The 19265-nt window shown below is 52.5% G+C and overlaps 1 protein-coding gene across 1 annotated transcript; it reads right to left on the reverse strand.

The window, feature by feature from the left end:
- Positions 1-16507: 16507 nt before the first annotated feature.
- LOC128943425 (olfactory receptor 14J1-like) lies at positions 16508-17428 on the reverse strand (the record flags this gene model as incomplete). The annotated part of the gene is made up of 1 exon (XM_054286375.1): positions 16508-17428. A coding segment is annotated over exon 1 (906 nt), but the record flags the coding sequence as incomplete, so codon positions are not given.
- Positions 17429-19265: the final 1837 nt, after the last annotated feature.

A 19265-nucleotide genomic window follows, 5' to 3' on the forward strand; every position in this document is an offset into this window, starting at 1 on the left:
CCAGACTTGTCCTGGCAATCTTCCTATTGGAACAATCCCTGGATATATGGAATTTTGGAGGTGAAATCCCAATTCTTGCCATGGCTGCCTGGAGGAGAAGGCCAGTTCTTTTCCATGGCAAGGAAAGCACAGAGCCCCAGTGTTTCAATAGCAGATGAGGAGACTCTCAATGTGCCAAGGTCAGCTGGACCAGTCAGGCAGTTCACGGGTGGTGAAGCCAGACCTGTTCTGTGTTCTCTTGGTTTTATGGGGCCTCACAGTGTCCCAATGGCCTGTTGATTACAAGACTTGCAGCGTCACAATGGACCCTTGGTTCAATGGGGTTCAGCATTGTCACAGTGGCCCCTAGGTTTCATAATGCCCCACAGTGTCACAGTGGTCCCAATGATTCCATGAGGCTTTGCAGTGTCACAATGGTCTCCCTGGTTCTCCAGGCCCCACAATGTCACGTAACACCTCTGTTCCATGAGGCCTGCAAGGTCACAATGGACCTTTGAACCCTGGGGGTTTGCGGTGTCACAATGGTCTCCTTTGGCTCCACAGTGTCACAATGGGCCACTGATGACAGGGGGCCCCTCTGTGTCACCCTGGCCCTTTGGTTTCATGCAGCCCTGCAGTGTCACAAAGGCCTCTTGGTTTTATGAGGCCCCAGAGTATCACAATGGTCCTCTTGGTTCTCTAGGGACACCCAGGGTGACAATGGTCTCACTGGTTCCATGAGGCCTCAGTGTCACAATGCTTTGCTTATTCCCTGAGGCCTCATAGTGTCACAATGGCCTCCATGATTCCATGAGTCCCCTCAGTGTCACAATGGCCTCCATGATTCCATGGTGCCCCACAGTGTCACAATGGCCCCTTGGTTCCATGACACTCCAAAGTGTCACAATGGTCTCCACAGTTCCATGAGGCCCTGCGGGGTCACAATGGACCCTTGGTTTTATGGGGCCTCTCAGTGTCACAATGATCCCTACATTCCATGGACCTTTATGGCTCCATGGAATATAAGGATCATTGAGACACTGGCGGGGAGATGGGGGAGACAGAGGACCCTGTTGTGCATGAGCAGTGTTGGACTTCTCTGGGGTAAACTGTGAGGGGAGGCCGGGATGGATTGACCTCCTCAGTGTCCTCACACATTCCCTTTGATGTCACACAGCCCCTGTGATGTCACACAACCACCTGTGATGTCACACAGATCCTGTGATATCACAGAGCTAACTCTGTTATGTCACCCTGTAATGCCATACAGCAGTGCTGTGATATAACAGAAGACTGTGATGTCAAAATGTCACACCAGGGAAATTCCTTTCTCCTGGTGTCCAGTCTGGGCCTCCTCAGCTGCCCTTGGCATTAATTCTTTCTTTCGCTGGCTGTTCTCTACCATGTTCAAAGGATCCACCATCTCTAAAACCACCCTTCAGTCCCTCAAAGGGCTCTCCTCCACTGTTCTCAATCTCAACCCTACTTAGCACAGAGCTCCTGTGTCCCTATAGAGTGGTCAAGTGCCTGAGGCCGAGAACGCCTGGAGAAGAGGAACAGTTCTTTTCTATAGGAAGGAAACCACAGAACCCCAGGGTCTGAAGGCAGATGAGAAGCAGTCACCAGAGGCCAAGGCCAGCCAGACCTGTCTGTCCTTGCAGCTTTTGTCTGAAAGCAGCCTTTGGATATTTGGGGAGTTTTGGGGGTGGAATTCCATTTCAGACATGGGTGCCTGGACCGGAATGACAGTTCTCTATAGGAAGGAAAGGGCAGAGCCCCAGTGTTTCAAAGGCTGATTAGAGGTGGCCCCAAGGAGGTCAAGGCCAGCCAGAGCTGTTGTCAGGGGAGAATCCTTGGATAGACAGAATTTGGGAGGCCAAACCCCACTTTTGTCTATGGGCATCTGGACAAGAAGGACAGTTCTTTTCCATAGGAAGGAAACTATGGAGCCCCAGAATTTCAAAGGCAGGTGAGAGCTGGCCCTCAGGAAGCCAATGGAACCTGGACAGCCCTGGCAGCTTTTGTCTGGGAGCTATCCTTGGATATAAGGAATTGTGGAAGCATATTCCCAGTTTTGGCCATGGACACCTGGACGCGAAAGATTTTTTTTCTATGGTGAAAAAAGCACAACCCCCGATGTTTTGAAGGCAGATGAGAGGTGGCCTCCAAAAGGCCAAGGCCAGCCAGAGCTGTCTGTCCTGGCAGGTGACATATGGGAATAATCCTTGGTTATAATCAAATTTGGAGGAGGAATCCCAATTTTGGCCATAAACCCCTGGAGAAGGACAGTTCTTTCCCACAGGAAGGAAAGCACAGAACTCCAGGGTTTCAAGGGCTGATGAGAAGCAACCCTCAATATGCCAAGGTCTTCTGGACCAGTCAGGCAGCCCCCAGGAGTCCCAGACAATCAGACCTGTTCCATGTTCTTGGATCCTTGGGGCCCTGCAGCATCACAATGCCCCCTTGGTTCCACGAGGCCCTGTAGGATCACAACAGATCTTTGTTACCATGAGGCCCAGTGATATAACAATGGTCTCCTTGGCTCCATAGTGTCACAATGGCCCCTTGCTTCCATGAGGCCTTGCAGTGTCAAAATGGTTTCCTTGTTTCTATGGGACTGTGCAATGCCACAATGGCCCCTTGGTTCCAACAGGCCTGGATGTGTAACACTGGCCACTTGCTTCCATGGGGACCCACAGTGACACAGTGGCCCCTTGCTTCCATGAGACCTTGCAGTGTCACAGTGGCTGCTTTGGTTATACAAGACTTTGTGGTGTAACAGTGGCCCCTTGGTTCCTGTGGTCCTGAGGTGTCATAATCGTCTCCATGGTTCAATGAGGCCCCACAATGTCACCATGGACTTTTGGTTCCATGAGCTTTTCTACTGCCAAAAATAGTCAACAACAGCCTCCTTGGTTTGATGGTGTCACTCTGGACCCTTGGCTCCATGGGGACTCACACTGTCAGAAGGGTCTCCTTGGTTCCATGAGGCCCTGTAGAGCCCCTTGATTCAACGAGGCCTCAAAGTGTCATGATGGCTTCCAGGATTCCATGAGGCCCAGCAATGTCACAATGGACTTTTGGTTCCATGTGTTCCAGCACTGTTCCATGAATCCTTTCTTCTATGGGGCCCTGTAGTATCACAATGGACTCCTTAGTGCCACACAGTATAACAACTGCCATTTGGCCTGCCATCGCTCCGTGATGCCACAATGATTCCTTGCTTCCAAGAGGCCTTCTAGTGTCACTGCGGCCCCTTGGTTCAGTGAGGCTTTTGGTGTCACAATAGTCTCCATGATTCCATAAGGCCTTGCAGTGTCACAGCAGACCATTGGTTTCACTGAGCCCCACAGTGTCACTGTGGTCCCCTTGGCTCCACAAGGCTCTGAAGTGCCACAATGGTCCTTTGGTTTCACAAGGCCTCAAAGTGTAAAGATGGCCTCCATGCTTTCATGAGGCCGTGCTGTGTCACAATGGACCTTTGGTTCCATGATGCCCCAGAGTGTCACAATGGTATCCTTGGCTTCATTGGACTCTTCATCCCTTGGAGACTCACAGTGTTCACTGCAGTCCCCTTGATTCCATGAGGCCCTGCTATGCTCTAATGGCCCCTTGGTTCCAGTGGGTCCCAAAGTGTCAGAACAGTCTCCATTGTTCCATGAGGCCCCACAATGTCACTGTGCTCCCCTTGGTTCCACGGAGTCCCACAGTGTAACAATGGATTCCTGGTTCCCTGAGGTTCCTCAGTCACAATGGTCTCCTTGGATCCATAGTGTCACAGTGGCCCCTTGGCTCCATGTGACCATGCTGTGTCACAATAGCTCATGGTTCCATGAGCTTTCACACAGTTTAACAACAGACCCTTGTTTCCGTGAGGCTTGCTGTGTCTCAATGGACCCTTGGTTCCACGCGCTTTCATACTGCCAACAGCAGTCTCCTTGGTTCTGCAGTGTCACCATGGACCCTTGTTCCATGAGGTTTTGCAGAAGAACACAGTCACCTTTGTTCTGTGAGGTTCCACAGTGTCACAATGGACCCATGGTTCCACGAGGCCTTGCTATGTCACAATGGCCCCTTGGTTCCAAGAGGTTTCTCAGAGTCACAATGGTCTCCTTGGATCTACAGTATCACAATAGAACATTGGTTCAATGTGGCCCCAATTTGCCAAAATGGATTTTGGTTCCATGGGGTTCCGCTGGGTCACAATGGACCCTTTGTTCCATGAGTTTGCTTAGTGTCACAGCTGACTCCTTGGTTCTGTGAGGCCTCGCTGTCACCAAATCTCTGAAATTTTGGAGTAAGACTCATTAACACTAAATTGCTATTTAAGAGGGTATCATTGATTCATGCCTGAGGTCTAGTGAGGGATAACTCCTAACCTTATGTGAACATGTAATTCTACCAGCATTGCTAAATGTGTATTAAAATTCACCCATTACCATAAAACCCACCCCAAGTTCCCAGTTTCAGTCCTTCTTTTTTCTATCACTGCATTCTTGAGCCAAATATCTTCTTCTTGCCTTCCAACCACTCTTGCTGGGAAAGCAGCCCCTGCATGCCTTGTTCCTGTGCTAAATGTTCATAGGCAAGGTTAAAAATAGAATTAATCCTTTAGAATGAAGCTTTTTGTATTGAATGGAATTAAGCTTTTGGTATCAAGTCCAAGGCTCTGTGTGGGCAGGCAGAGGCAGGCAGGAGGCAGAGCTGTCAGCAAAGGAAGCGCTCAGCCACATGGGGCAGCCAGGGGATGCCGACAGCCTGCAGGGACAGAGGTGCAGGGCAGGGACACCCTGGGACAGCCTGGGCTGCACAGGGCACAGGGATGGGCAGCAGCTGCAAGACAGCCCTGCCAGAGCCAACTTGGGCAGCACTTTGGCCATGGCTGCTGGGCCTGGGCCTGAGGCCAGAAGGAGACAAGTGACCCTTGCAGGCCTGGCGCCTCATTGCCTCCTTGTCCCTGCTCAGCAGCCTGGCAGGGGCTGCCCCATGCTCCTGCCCTTGGCATTGCCCATCCCCACATGCCAGTGCCCATCCCGGGAAGTGCCCTGAGCAATGAGGGAGGGACAGGATCTGCCTGGCCAGGGTCTGGGGCTCAGGCCTTGGCCCTTTGCATTCCTGACACACATCCAGATTTGCTCAGCACCAGAGACACCTTTGCCTTGCTTGTTCCCACCTGTCATGACTGCCTCCAGTGTTCTGCTCTACTTGGAACCTGGGGACACTTTGTCAGTCATGCTCCAGGCAGGGATCTCTTTAAAGTCCAAGAAACTTCAGTGTTTCAATGTAACTGAGTTCTTGAAGACTTTGTGACATCACTGAGGAGGTTATCATATCACAGAGTTGGCTGTGACATGACAGAGTAGGGTGTGAGGCCATTGAGCAGATTCTGCCATCATAGAGTGTGGCTCTGGGGCATCAGAGAGTGGGTTGTGACATCATTGGGTGGCTGTGTAATATCACAGAGCAGGCTGTGACATCAGAGAACAGACTGTGACATCACATGGTGACTTTGTGACATCACAGATTATTCTGTGACATCACAGTCCATCTGCATGACATTCCAGGGTGACATCCCAGAGTTAGCTCTGTGACATCACAAGGGTGCTGTGTGATGAAGCAGATTGGGCTGTGACATCACAGGGCTGTGTGACATCACAGAGAGGGGTGTGTGACATCACAGGGGCTCTGTGACACCACAGGGATGCTGTGCGACATCACAGGGGCTGTGTGAGGTCACTGGGGAGGTCACTCTGCCCCAGCCCCCCTCACAGCTCCCCCACAGCAGTCCAAACCTGTTTGTGCGCAGTGGGGTCCCCTGTCACCCCGGGTCCCCCCGCCCCCAGCCCCACAGCCTCCCCCAGAGGATTTTCAACGAGATCAACCCCAGAGCCTGACACAGGGACGGGGGGCCGGGACCCTGGGGGTGGCACAGGGGGACAGGGACCCCCTGGCAGCGTCCCCATGTCCCCCAGGGCCAGAGCCTGGGCCAGGGCTCCTTCACCCTGTTGTGAACGAGGGCTTGAGAGTGCTGAAAAAATCCCCAGCAAGGGATCAGCAAAAACCAGATTTAATATTAAGGGACAGCACCACAGAGTTCCTCGGCAAGAGTCACTCTGGTCCTGACTGGATACTTCAGGCACACCAAGGAAACAAAGATACAACAAAACCAAACAAAATCCAGGCAATCAAACCAGAAATGAACTGAGAACTCTCCCTGTCAGTGTGTGACAACAGGACAGTGAGGGCAAGGATGAAAGGAATACGGCCTAAAAGCTTTACAGAGCTCAAACTTAACATGACTTAACCTACAACTTTACTGACACTTTCAACTTCACAATTTAGCAAAAGAACAGAGCTAAACAGTATTTAACCTTACTTAAAACCTTTTACTTAGCAATTTAAAAGAGGAATAACACAACAATATTTAACTTAGCTAATAACTTAAATTAAACTTAACAATTTAGTAAAACAACTCTTAGCAGCATTTAACTTAGCTTAGACATCATGACTTAAACTCATTTACAGGCCTGACTGACTCAGCTATCTAAGGCACTCCAACCCCTCAGACAGCAGCATTTCTGACACATTTCCCCAGCACAGAGACTCCTGTGTGCACCCAGACACAAAGGGTCAGTGCAAGGCACCTGTGAGCAATTCCCCTGAGGGCAGGAAATGCTCCCTGTGGATGCTGTGGCATGTCCCCAGTGGGTGAAGGGTTGAGCCTGGAGGAGTGGGGGGATTGGCCCAGGCTCCGTCGTTGTTCAGGATCCCCAAGTGCAGCAAACGGGAGAGTTCCTGGCTGGGAGAGGCCCCACTCAGAGGGAGTCGCTGGCCCAGGAGAGCTCCAAGGGCTCCTTTTGGAGCGCTGTTTGTAGGGCCCCAAGAGAGGGGCTTCAGTCCCAGCAATGTTTCATCCTGGCCGCACTTGGCACCAACAGCTTTCTTTGGCAGTGTGAGAACAGGGATGTTGTGCCGCTGAGGGAACAAAAACAGTTCCCAGGGCTGCTCCTACAGAAACCAGGAGCTGGTTGGGCAGCAGCAGTGCCTGGAGCAGACAGTGTTTGTGATGAGCTGCAGAGGAGCTGAACCCAGGGGCTGCTGGCCAAGGCCAAGGCCCAAGGAGCATTTCTCAGCTGGCAGGGCAGCCTGAGAAGGGGAGGGGGGAATGCAGCAGCACAGGGCCATGGAACCAAGGGAGCATTGTGACACTGTGGGGCCTTGTGAGACCAAGGGACCATTGTGACAATGTGGGGCCTCATGGAATCCTGGACAGCACTGTGACATTGCTGGGCCTCATGGAGCCAAGGGGACCGTACTGATGCCATGTGACTCCATGGAATGTAGGGATCATTGCGACACTGTGAGGCCCCTTCAAACCAAGGGTCCATTGTGACACCGTAGGCCTCATTGAACTGTGGAGACCATTATGACACTTTGCGGTATCATGGAACCAAGGGGCCATTGTGACACTGTGAGGCCCCATGGAGCCAAATGTCCATTGTGACATTGCAAGGCCTCATGGAATCATGGAGAGACCACTAAGACACTTTCACAGCCTCATGGACCCAAGGGGCCATTGTGACACTGTGGGGCACCATGGACCCAAGGGGCCATTGTAACATTATGAGGCCCCATGGAATAAGCAAAGCATTGTGACACTGTGAGGCCTCATGGAGCCAGTGAGACCATTGTGACCCTGGGGGTCCCCACAGAACCAAGAGGACCATTGTGATACTGTAGGGCCTCGTGAAACCAAGAGGCCTTTGTGACACTGCAGGGCTGCATGGACCATAGGTCACTTGTGACATTGCAGGGCCTCATGTCATCAGTGCTCCATTGTGACACTGGAGTGCCAAAGGAGACCATTGTGACACTGCAATCCCCCAGGATCCAAAGGTTCATTGTGACATTGCAGGACTCATGGAACAGAGGAGTCACATGACATTGTGGGGCCTGTGGAACCACGGAGACCATTGTGACACTGCAACGCCTCATGGAATCAGTGGGACCATTGTGACACTGCAAGGCCTTCGGGAACCTAGGGACCATTGTGATTTTTTGGGACTCTACTGATACAAGGGTCCATTGTGACACTGCAGGTCTCCTTGTAATCAAGAGGGCATTGTGAAACTATGGGGCACCATAAAACCAAGGGGACACAGACCAGTTGTGGCTGGTTTGGCCTCCCACAGGCCACCTGACTTGTCCAGCTGATCTTGGAACATTAAGAGTCTCTTCTCATCCGCTTCTGAAACACTGGGGCTCTGTGCTTTCCTTCCTATGGAAAATAACTGTCCTTCTCTTCCAGGCATACATGGGCAGAATTTAGATTTCACCACCAAATTTCCTTATATCCAGGGATTGTTCCCGTAGGAATATTGCCAGAACAAGTCTGTCTGGCAGTGGTTTCATGAGGATTGCCTCCCATCAGTCCCCAAAACATTGGGGAAAGCTCTGTGCTTTCCTTCCTATGGAAAAGAACTGTCCTGCTTCTGCAGGAACCCATGGCTGAGATTTGGCCTCCACCTCCAAAATTCTCTAAATCTAATGACTGCTCCCAGACAAAATCTGCCATTTCTGACAAGTCTGGCTGGCCTTGGCGTAGTGAGGCTCTCACCTGCCTTCCAAACACTGGGGCTCTGTGCTTTCCTTCCTATGGATACGAACTCTCCTTCTAGTCGAGGTGCCCGTAGCCTGACATGGGATTTCACCTCTAACATTGCCTTACTGTGACAGACTGGAGGAGATTTCATGTCTGGGGGAGGAAGGGGCAGGTTCAGCCTTGCCCTGCCCTGGAATCCCAGCCCCGCCTTGCCCTGGAACACCAGCTCTGCCCTGCCCTGGAACCCCAATCCCCCCTGAGCCTCTATCCCAGCCCAGCAGTGTCTGCCAGTCCCTGGCACAGCACCGGCAATGCTCCACAGCCACCTCTGCAGCCCCCAGCCCAGCTCCTGAGAGACCAAATGAGCCCAAGTCCCACCTGGATGAAGGGCCCAGGGAGACCAAGGGGTATTGAAGGCTGACCACAAGGCAAGCACACATCTTGACCCTACCTCCACTTGGAATTTCCCTCTGAACACTGCTGGAATCCAGGAGTTGGTAGCTGTGTGTGTGCTCCTCTGTATCTTTCTTACTTGAATTTCTCTCTCTGTGTCTACTTCTACTGCATATGTCCTCTTGAAAATTCTAAGTAACTTAAAATTGTAAAGGCTTAGACTTTATGAAGTTAAATGCTTTGAGAAGTGTTTTTTTGTTGATTGAATGTTGTATAAAACATTTTGCCAAATTTTCTCTGATTTTCTAAATTGCCCGTAAAGGCTGTTTTGTTGTTTCGAGCTCCTGAGAATCTCTTGTTGGTGTTTCTCCAGTGCACCTCACTCAGAGGACACCAGCAATATAAATTCCTTTTAAATGTCTCATTGAGAAAGTTGTTTGGGGGATGGCAGTCAGGGCTTGTCTGTCCTGCTTGGCACAGCCCAGGCAGGGCTTTCCCAGCCACATTCCACACTCCATTTCCCAGCTAGAGCCTCTGGTGCCTCTGAGTTGTACTGCCCCAGCCCCAGGGACGCTCTCCTTGTCTGCCCATTCCCCTACGGTCTCTGGGCAGGGATGGCCTCAATGGGGGCTGCTGACATTCTCAGCACCTTGGAGGCTGCTGCTGAATTTTCCTGCTCCAGAGGCTTGTTCAGCCTTCAGCTCTTCAGTGCAGGAATTCAGTGTCCCAGGGCTCATTACCATTCAGAACACTTTAACAAGCCAGGCCTCTGGGAATAATTTGATTTAAGTGTTCAAATATTTTGTGGTAATTTGACAGATTTTAGTAGTGTGTTTTGACTGAATGCATTATATTTAAAAAGACAGTGAGAAAACATTTTTTATGTCCTGTTTAGGACATTTTCCTGTTCATAAATCAATATATGCAATCTCCAGTCATCTCTGAATCCAAGTATCTCCTCATGCAGTTTGAATAGATATGAAAATCAATACCATTCATGGCTGAAAATCAATCAGACTCTATCCCTGCCCCCACCCCACCATTTCCCCCATCCAAGCCCTGGCACTCAGAGCAGCCTTGTTCAAATCTGAGCTGCCTCCAGCCCAGGCTGCACCTGCAGCTTTCAGCTCCTTGGCTCCAACTCTCACCTGCTTTCCTTGGAGAAGGAACTGCCCGAGACACAGAGGGATGTTTATTTATTGTCAGCCAACAAAGCCAAGGGAAAGCACAGCTCCATCAAATGCAAAAGTCATTCTTCTCCCTGGCTTTGCCCTGCCCCTGATCCCCACAGCCTGTCCAGTTTCCTTCATCCCTCCAGTGCCAGGGACTCTCTGGGACAAGGGATCTCTGCTCTGGGGATGGAGGGAAGTGCAAGTGCAGCCACTGGAGTGGGAACCACAAATCAGCAGGTTTGTGTCCTTGGAGGGAACAGCTCTCAGGAACTGCTGAGACTCAGAGGCACAGAAAGGTTTTTCTTCTTGGCCAACATAAAAAATGTGAAAATGATAAAATTTAATAGACATCTAAACTCTTCCCTCAGCTCCTTTGACATCCCAGCAGCATCTGACATGTCCACCACCCACAGGTGATTGGGAGGATTTTTGACAAAGGCATAAGAAGAGGTTATATGAAAGATAAAAATACACCTAAGATGCTGAGTAAGGAGATATTTAAACTTCTGAAAGCTCAAAGCATGAAGCAATTCAAGGGAGACGCGTTGGAATGACCAGTGAACTGCTGCAGGAGAAAATCTGGGAGAAACGGGGAGGACATGGATGCAGCTGCTCTAAATGAAGAGATGTCCGTGGACATGGCTGTTTAACCAGGAGAGCTGGAAACACCTGAAGGAAGAAGGAAATGAAATATTAGACTGAATGTTGGTGGCAAAGGTATAAGGGAAGATCAGTATTTCTTCTCCTGCCATCAGTAGATCCAGAAAACTCCTGTCCCTGGTGGGAAAACATTGTCATTTCTTCAAAGTATTTAAGTGACCCAGATAATAAAGATTTGCTTATATATGATGAAACCAACAGGTATTAACACCGGTGCCCTTTTCCAGGCAGATATCAGTTGTGTGCCCATGAACAGGCAGTTCTCCTTGTAGGGCCCCAGTATCCTGAGGTGCCGAGCTGGGATTGGCATCTCTTGGAGAGGAGCTGAGGGAGACCAGAGCAGCTTGCAAGCTGATGAGTCTGCTGGAATTCCATCCCCTCCCATTCTACAGTAGCCCTGCATTTCCCTCCTGCAGCCTTGGTCTCCAGCACAGCCATGGAGGCTCTTTGGGCTCGGGACTGTTCCTGCAGCCCCCAAGGGCAGCTGAGCTCTGCCTTTGGCACAATCAGGCCTGGCCAGCACAGGCCATGCTCAGTAATTGCTTGTGTGTGCCTGGTATTGCTGTCAGCCCCGGCAGCAGCTGTGTGGCCCCTTTGTGGCCCTGTGCTGGCCCAGCCATGGTGGCCCAGCCCCTGTGCAGGCCCAGCCCAGGCCAGGAGCATTGCGGCTGGGAACGGCCCCTGTGCCGTGGTGCCCACAGCAGCCTTGGGGCTCTGTGCCCCATGGCCTCCCTGCTGGGCAGCCTCTGCCAGCTCCTGCAAAGCCCATGGCACCTGTGGAGCTTCACAGACAGCTCTGCCCTGGGCTCTGCAGGCCTCTGAGCCAGCAGAGAGGCAGCCAGGGCTGGCCATGACTGGGAACAGGCCCTGACCCTGCAGGAGGATGGAGCTGGGCCACAGCCAAACTCAGCCCAGGCCAAAGCTGGGCTCAGCAGCCAGGGCTGCCAAGGGCTGGGCACAGAGGCTGGCGCTGACAAATGTCCTGGGCCCCCTCCCTGCTCTGTCCATGCCACCCAGGGCACAGAACAACCTCCTCTCTGGGCCACTTGCCTGTTTGCAATGCCTTGTACAGGTGCTGGCCCTGCCCCACAAGGCCTGGCCTGAGTCCTGTCCCTGCATGCTCATCCAGGCTGAGATGGACACTGATGGTTTTTGGGCCAGGCTGTCTGAGCCCAGCCCAGCTCCCTGCAAGCTCTGCCAGCTGCCCTGAGCTCTGGACAGCACCAAGGGCCTCTCCCCAGCCCAGCCCAGCTGGCTCTGGCCCCACAGCTCTGCTCAGGCCAGGCTGCTCTGGGCACTGCCCCACGGCCTCAGCCCCTGGCAAGGGCACAGCAGCAGCTGCAGCTGCCACAGGACTCAGCCCCAGCCATGGGGGAAGGTGCTTGGCCAAGGCCAAAGGAGGCTCCCTGGCTGCCCTGCTCCTCTCGGGCTGAGGTGCTGAGAGCTCTGCAGCCCCTGCTGCCATCCCATCTGCCCAGGGCATCAGAAGACCCCCGGCCTTGGGGCCCTCAAGAGCTGCTCCTGCTCCAGGCCCAGGGCCCATGCCAAAGCTGGGGCAGCCACAAAACTGTGCCCATTTCTGTCCATTGCTGCTCTCATGGGGATGGATCCTCAGACACTTGGAGGTTGCTGATGAATTTTTTTACTCCAGATGTCTTTTCTTTCTTCAGCTGTTTCGTTCAGGAATTCAATGGAAAAGGCTCATAAACAATAGTTCAAAACAATCAAACAAGAAAAGCCAATGGGAATAATTGAAGCTTCAAATTCTTCTGTGGTTAATTAGACAAATTTCAAAAGTGTATTCAAAGTGAATCTGCTATATAAAAAAAAAAAAAAAAAAAGCAGAGGAAATTGTTTTGACAATTATTCTTTCCTGTTCATAGACGGCTATCAGCAATGTCCAGCTGATAGTGACCCCCAGTACTTTCTAATGCAGTCTGAACAGATATGAAGATCAAGACCTTTTATGGCTGACAATCAATAACACTTTGTCCCTACTCCCTCCCCACCATTTCCCTCATCCAACCCCTGGCACTCCTATGGATCAGGAATGGTGTGGCCAGCAGGAGCAGGGCAGTGATTCTTCCCCTGTGCTCAGCACTGGTTGGGCAGCACCTCAAGTGCTGTGCCCAGTTCTGGGCCCTCAATTTAGGAAGGACATGGAGGGGCTGGAGCATGTCCAGAGAGAGCCAACAAGGCCGGGGAGGGGTCTGGAGCACAAGTGATGTGAGGAGCAGCTGAGGGAGCTGGGGTTATTTATCCTGGAGAAGAGGAGGCTCAGGGGAGACCTCATCACTCTCTGCAACTCCCTGACAGGAGGGTGCAGCCAGGTGGGGGTCAGACTCTTTTCCCAGGGAACGGTGACAGGACAAGAGGACACAGCCTTAAGCTTCATGAGGGGACGTTTAGGCTGGACATTAGGAAATATTCTCCTCACAAAGAATGATTGGGCACTGGAATGGGCTGTCCAGAGAGATGTGTGAGTCACTGTCCCTGGAAGTATTTAAGGAAAGACTGGATGTAGCACTGAATGCCATAGTCTGGGTTATAGGGTGGTATTGGGTCCCAGGTTTGACTTGATGCTCTCCAAGGTCTTTCCCAGTATGGTTGATTCTCTGATGATTGTGACACTGCAGGGCCCTGGGGAAGCAAGGGGCCAATGTGACACTGTGGGGCCTAGTGGCACTAAGAGGATCATGGTGACACTCTGTACTACATGGCAGCAAAGAGCCAAGGGGCCATTGTGACACTGCGGGGCTGGATGGAAGCAAGGAGTCCATGGTGACAGTCTGGGTCCTGGAGGAGCCACAGAGGCCACTGTGACCCTGCAGGGACTTGTGGAACCAGGGGGCCATTGTGCCACTGCGGAACCAAGGAGACCCTTGGAAGAGCCTGGGGACAATGGAATCAAGGGGCCATTGCTCCATTACAAGGACTCTGGGAGCTGAGGGAACAATTGTGACACTGTGGTGCCCCATGGAACCAAGGGTCCCTGGAGACACTGCAGGATCTTGTGTCACCAGGGCTCCATTGTGACACTGCAGCACCAAGGAATTCACTGTGGCACTCTGAGGCCTCAGGGAACCAAAAAGCCACTGTGACCCTGCAGGGCCTTTAAGAACCATGCAGAGCATTGTGACAGAGCAGGACTTGGTGTCAGGATGGGGCCATTGTGACACTGCAGGGCCCCATGGAACCAAGGGTCCCGGGCTGCTCCTCAGGGACTCCTGCAATGAAGGAAACATGTTTGACCTCATGGTGGCCCTTGGGACCAAGAGGCCATTGTGACACTGTGGAACCAAGGAGAGCATTGCTGCACTGCCAGACCTCATGGAACCAATGATTCATTATAACACTGCAGGGCCCAAGGATCCAAGGGACTTTGTGACACCGAAGGGGCCCCATGGAACGAAAGGGACATTGTGATGCTGAGAGGTCTCATGGAATCATGAAGACCATTGGGACACTCTGGGGCCTCATGGAACCCTTGTGACACCAAGCTGGCTGGGAGTTTTGATCTGCTGGATGGTAGGAGGGCTCTGCACAGGGCCCTGGAAAGGCTGGATCCAGGGACCAAATCCAACAAGGTGAGGTTTAACAAGTCCAAGTGCCAGGTTCTGCACTTTGGCCACAACAATCCCCTGCAGCACTACAGGCTGGGGACAGAGTGGCTGGACAGCAGCTAGGCAGAAAGGGATCTGCAGGGACTGATGGACAGCAGGCTGGACATGAGCCAGCAGTGGTGCCCAGGTGGCCAAGAAGGGCCAATGGCTCCTGGCCTGGATCAGGAATGGTGTGGCCAGCAGGAGCAGGGCAGTGATTCTTCCCTTGGCTCAGCACTGGTTGGGCAGAGCAGTGTCCAGTTCTGGGCCTCCCAATTCAGGAAGGACATGGAGGGGCTGGAGAGTTTCCAGAGAAGGGCAACAAGGCTGAGGAGGGGTCTGGAACATAAGTGGTGTGATGACTGGCTGAGGGAGCTGGGGTGGTTTATCCTGGAAAAGTGGATGCTCAGGAGAGACAAGGCAGTCTCTGGGCAAAGGTTGGACTTGATGATCCCCAAAGCCTTTTCCAGCCTTGCTGATTCTGGGATTCTCTAAAACCATCCTTGGAGCAGTTGCAGGATGAGCCCTGGGCCTCCTCTTCAGGAGCTCCAGCAGCCCAGGTCCCTCAGTTTCTCCTGCCAGCCCCAAAGCCCATCCTGTCAGTCCTGCAGAGCCTCTGCAGCTCCTCCTCACTGCCCAGAACAGGGAGCCCCAGAGCCAGACACAGCAGCCCAGATGTGCCCCCCTGGCCTGGGGTGCCTCTGGCAAGGGAGCAGCACCAGGCACTGCAGGAGCCTGCAGACAATTCCTGCAGCACTTGTAGGATGATCCTGCTCCCCAAGGGATGTTCCCATGGTGCTAAGTCAGGAGCTGCAATGGGGAGTGGGGCCAGAGAGGAAAGGGCAAACAGGGATGGGCAGTTTGCAGGGCAGGGAACAGGAGAGGGAAATAGGAAGAAATTTAAAGCAGGCAAAGAGTAGAGAAAGCAAAGGTGAAGCCACGGAAATGCTCAGGGCAGTTTGGAGGTGGCTGCCAGGCAGCCCTGGCTCTGAGCAAACAGCATCTGCAGTGGGTACAGAAAATTCCCAGATCATGGGAACAAACTTTCTGGCTGACTGCAGAGGCCAGAACAAAGCTGAGTGGTTTCCCTGGTGTCCCCCAGGGCCTTGCTGGCCCCAGGGGCTGATGGCATTTTTTGCTCCCTCAGGTTCATGTCCCCACAGCAACAGCATGGGTGTGCTCCCACCTGCTGTGTGCAATGCAAACAGGGGCTGCTGAGCCAGTTCTGCCGTGTCTGTGCCTGCAAGGATGGGGCATCTGTGTGAGCTGGGGGAGAGGCCAGGGCTGCAGAGGGGGGATGTTTTTGGCAGCTCCATGAGGACACTCTGGGACGCTGCCCTGGGCTGTGCAGCGCACTGGGGATGGATCAGCCCCTGCTCTGCTGCTCTTTCCCATCTGCCCCCAGGGCCCTTGCAGAGCCCCAGCCATGCTGTTTGCCCCCAGCCTGCCCACGGCCAGCCTGGGGCTGCTCACAGGGCTTTTCTTTGCAGAGCATTGACCTGGGTGTGTTCTTGAGAGAGCCTGGGCAAGGAGCCTGGAGCCCCCAGGCCCTGGCCTGAGGCGTCAGCGCTGCCCCAGCAGTGCCCATGGCCTGTCCCTGCTGCAGCCCCGGCACTGCCACCCCCAGGGCTGTGCCCGGCCCTGAGAGCACTCAGGCCCTACAGCAACACCAGGGCCACCAGGGCAGCAGGGCAGGGCCACAGCAGCCGCACTGACAACACCAAGTTCTGCTGCTGGGCACAGCTGCTGGGCCAGCACTGATCTGCCCCCAGCTATGCACACAGACATTGCTGCTGCAGTTCCACAGAAGGCAACAAAAGGGCATCTCTGCAGAAAGCTTTGCTCGGAGATTCTTTAGATCCTTTAAAGCCATTGAGAGTGCAGCCCCTCATTGACACAGTCTATGGGCACAGGGAAGGTGGAAAGAAACAAAATGAGAGATGGCACAAAGAATGACATTTCTTTGTGGACAATATGATAAAACTAATATAAAGGGAAAAAAAAGCCTCTATCAAGCCATCAATAATATTACTTTTATTTCACATCATTTGTAGAATTTGGCCAGCAGTTTAAGGTCTCTGAAACCATCCAGTCATCAGTCTTCTCACTGCAGCCTTGAGCTCCTGGTTCCTCAGGCTGTAGATGAGGGGGTTCAGGGCTGCAGGCACCACCGAGTACAGAACTGACAGGGCCAGATCCAGGGATGGAGAGGACATGGAGGAGGGCTTCATGTAGGCAAATATGGCTGTGCTGATGAACACGGACACCACAGCAAGGTGAGGGAGGCAGGTGGAAAAAGCTTTGTGCCATCCCTGCTCAGAGGGGATCCTCAGCACAGCCCTGAAGATCTGCACATAGGAGAAAACAATGAACACAAAACAGCAAAGTGTTAAACAGCAAGTAACAACAAGATATCCAAATTCCCTGTGGGAGTTGGAGTGTGAGCAGGAGACCTTGAGGATTGGGGGCACGTCACAGAAGAACTGGCCCAGGGCATTGCCATGGCACAGGGGCAGGGAAAATGTATTGGCTGTGTGCATGAAAGCATTGAGAAAGGCACTGGCCCAGGCAGCTGCTGCCATGTGGGCACAAGCTCTGCTGCCCAGGAGGGTCCTGTAGTGCAGGGGTTTGCAGATGGACACATAGCGGTCGTAGCACAGGATGGTCAGGAGGAAATACTCTGCTGAGATGAAGAACACAAAGAAAAAGAGCTGTGCAGCACATCCTGCATAGGAGATGTTCCTGGTGTCCCAGAGGGAATTGTGCATGGCTTTGGGGACAGTGGTGAAAATGGATCCCAGGTCAGTGAGGGCCAGGTTGAGCAGGAAGAAGAACATGGGCATGTGCAGGTGGTGGCCACAGGCTACGGCGCTGATGATGAGGCCGTTGCCCAGGAGGGCAGCCAGGGAGATGCCCAGCAAGAGGCAGAAGTGCAGGAGCTGCAGCTGCCGCGTGTCTGCCAACGCCAGCAGGAGGAAGTGCCTGATGGAGCTGCTGTTGGACATTTGTGCTGTCTTGGCATGGGGATCTGTAAGGAAAGTAATCATGGAATAGTTGGGTTTGGAGAGAACTTTAAATATCCCAGAACAGCTTGGGGGCACTTTCCCCCCACTGCCTGCCCAGGGCTCTGCTGCCTGGAGCTGTCCCTGCCAGCAGCTGCTTCCCTGTGCCCAGGGCTGGGCCCTGCTAGTGCTGACAGAGCCCAGCCCAGCCCTGGGGGCTCAGCTCTGCCCTGCAGACCCCTCCCAGCCCTGGCACTGCCCAGGGGCAGCTCTGGCACTGCAGGCTCTGATCGCAATGTCAGAGCAACCCTGAAGAGGCTGGAAAAGCAACACTGATCCTGCTTCTAAGAGGCCCTGTGCTGATCTGTAGAAGTCCATCCGAAAATCCTTCATTTTTTGCCTCACAATTGTCATGAGAAAAGACTACCGAAGGGTTAAAACTGCTGAGCCAGTTGGGAAAGAAAGTCTCCTACTTATCTAGTGTGCTCACAAGTGATGTTTGCAGAACACGCCATGCTGTACTCGAAGGGGGCATGCTGCCCTTTTCTGGACAATTGAACTGGACTTTCTTCCAAACTCCTGATCTGGCTGGACTGAGCTCTGGGGTGGCACCCACCCCGCTCCATGAGAAGACCCCTCTTGCCTGTCTTCAACTACCGTGACAGACCAACAGACATGCCAATCCCCTCATCAAGGAACCAAGAACCTCTCTGGCACCCTATTGGCACCCCCATGGCACCCCCATGGCACCCCCATGGCAACCTCCTTCCAGAGACTGGGACTGTACCCCCTCCCAACTCAGGGAGGGGGAAAACCTAACGTACCTGTGAGCATTCGGCCATGAAAACAATGGACTTCTCCCCTCCATGGAAACTTAATTTCAGCTACCCTTCCCTCAACTAGGAACAGTATATATATTGGGGTTCGGTCCGCCTGTCCTTTGAGTACTCCCCAAGACGTGTACCAGTGAGTTTCGGCGGTGGGACCCCGAAGACATCACGTTTTGGTAGCTATACCCCATTCCCTGACCTTCTTTCCTTCCTTTTTTCCTTGTCTTACCCTTCTCTTCCCCGGATCCCTTAACCAAACGCATATTTAGCTGTGGTAGTAATCAATAAAATTGCACCTTGTTGATTTGTTACTGCAAAACCCCTGTGCCTTTTGTTCGTTATTTTTGCACCCAAAAATCATTCGTCACCCGTTCATTTCGGGCGGACCTTCACATAATTGGCATCACGGACAGGATTCCAGCAGCCAGTGAGATTTTGCAGGTTTTGTGTAGTCTGTAACCTCTTGCAGACTGCACACGCCAAAGCCAAATCTCACGCTCGATTGAGCACACAGGCTTCGGAATTGACACAAAAGATTTTTCGGTGCAAAAACAGGGGAAATTGTTACTGTCACTTCTGTTACTGATTTTACCGGCACGAACACTGACACTGATATTTCTCCTGATCCTGATATTGATGCTGTTACTGATATTGATACTGATATTGATACTGTTGTTGTTGTTGTTGTTGTTGCATTTGAATTGAATCTGAAACTGTTACTGTTGTTTTTGAGCTGAATTTGAACCTGTTACTGTTTTTTACTGCTGTATTTTTGTGTACCTGGACTGTCTAAAAGGGAAGGGGCAGACTTGAAGTAATTAAGCAGTGCCTTTTAGACAGATATTGTCCCTTCACCTACACAGGGAGCGAGGGGCGGCCCAGCGAAGGCTGAGTGGCTTTTTCCCTGTTCTAGGTTTCCAGTCCCCTCACAGAGAAAACATTTGTGTGTGTGTAAGTGTGTGTGTCTGTACTGTCTGGAAAGGAAGGGACAATCTGAAGCAGTTAAAACAGTGCCTTCCAGACAG

This window comes from Melozone crissalis, unplaced genomic scaffold (genome assembly GCF_028551555.1).
Source record: "Melozone crissalis strain CALT ecotype California unplaced genomic scaffold, PUWL_Pcris_2 ptg000046l_1, whole genome shotgun sequence".
Classification (NCBI taxonomy): domain Eukaryota; kingdom Metazoa; phylum Chordata; class Aves; order Passeriformes; family Passerellidae; genus Melozone; species Melozone crissalis.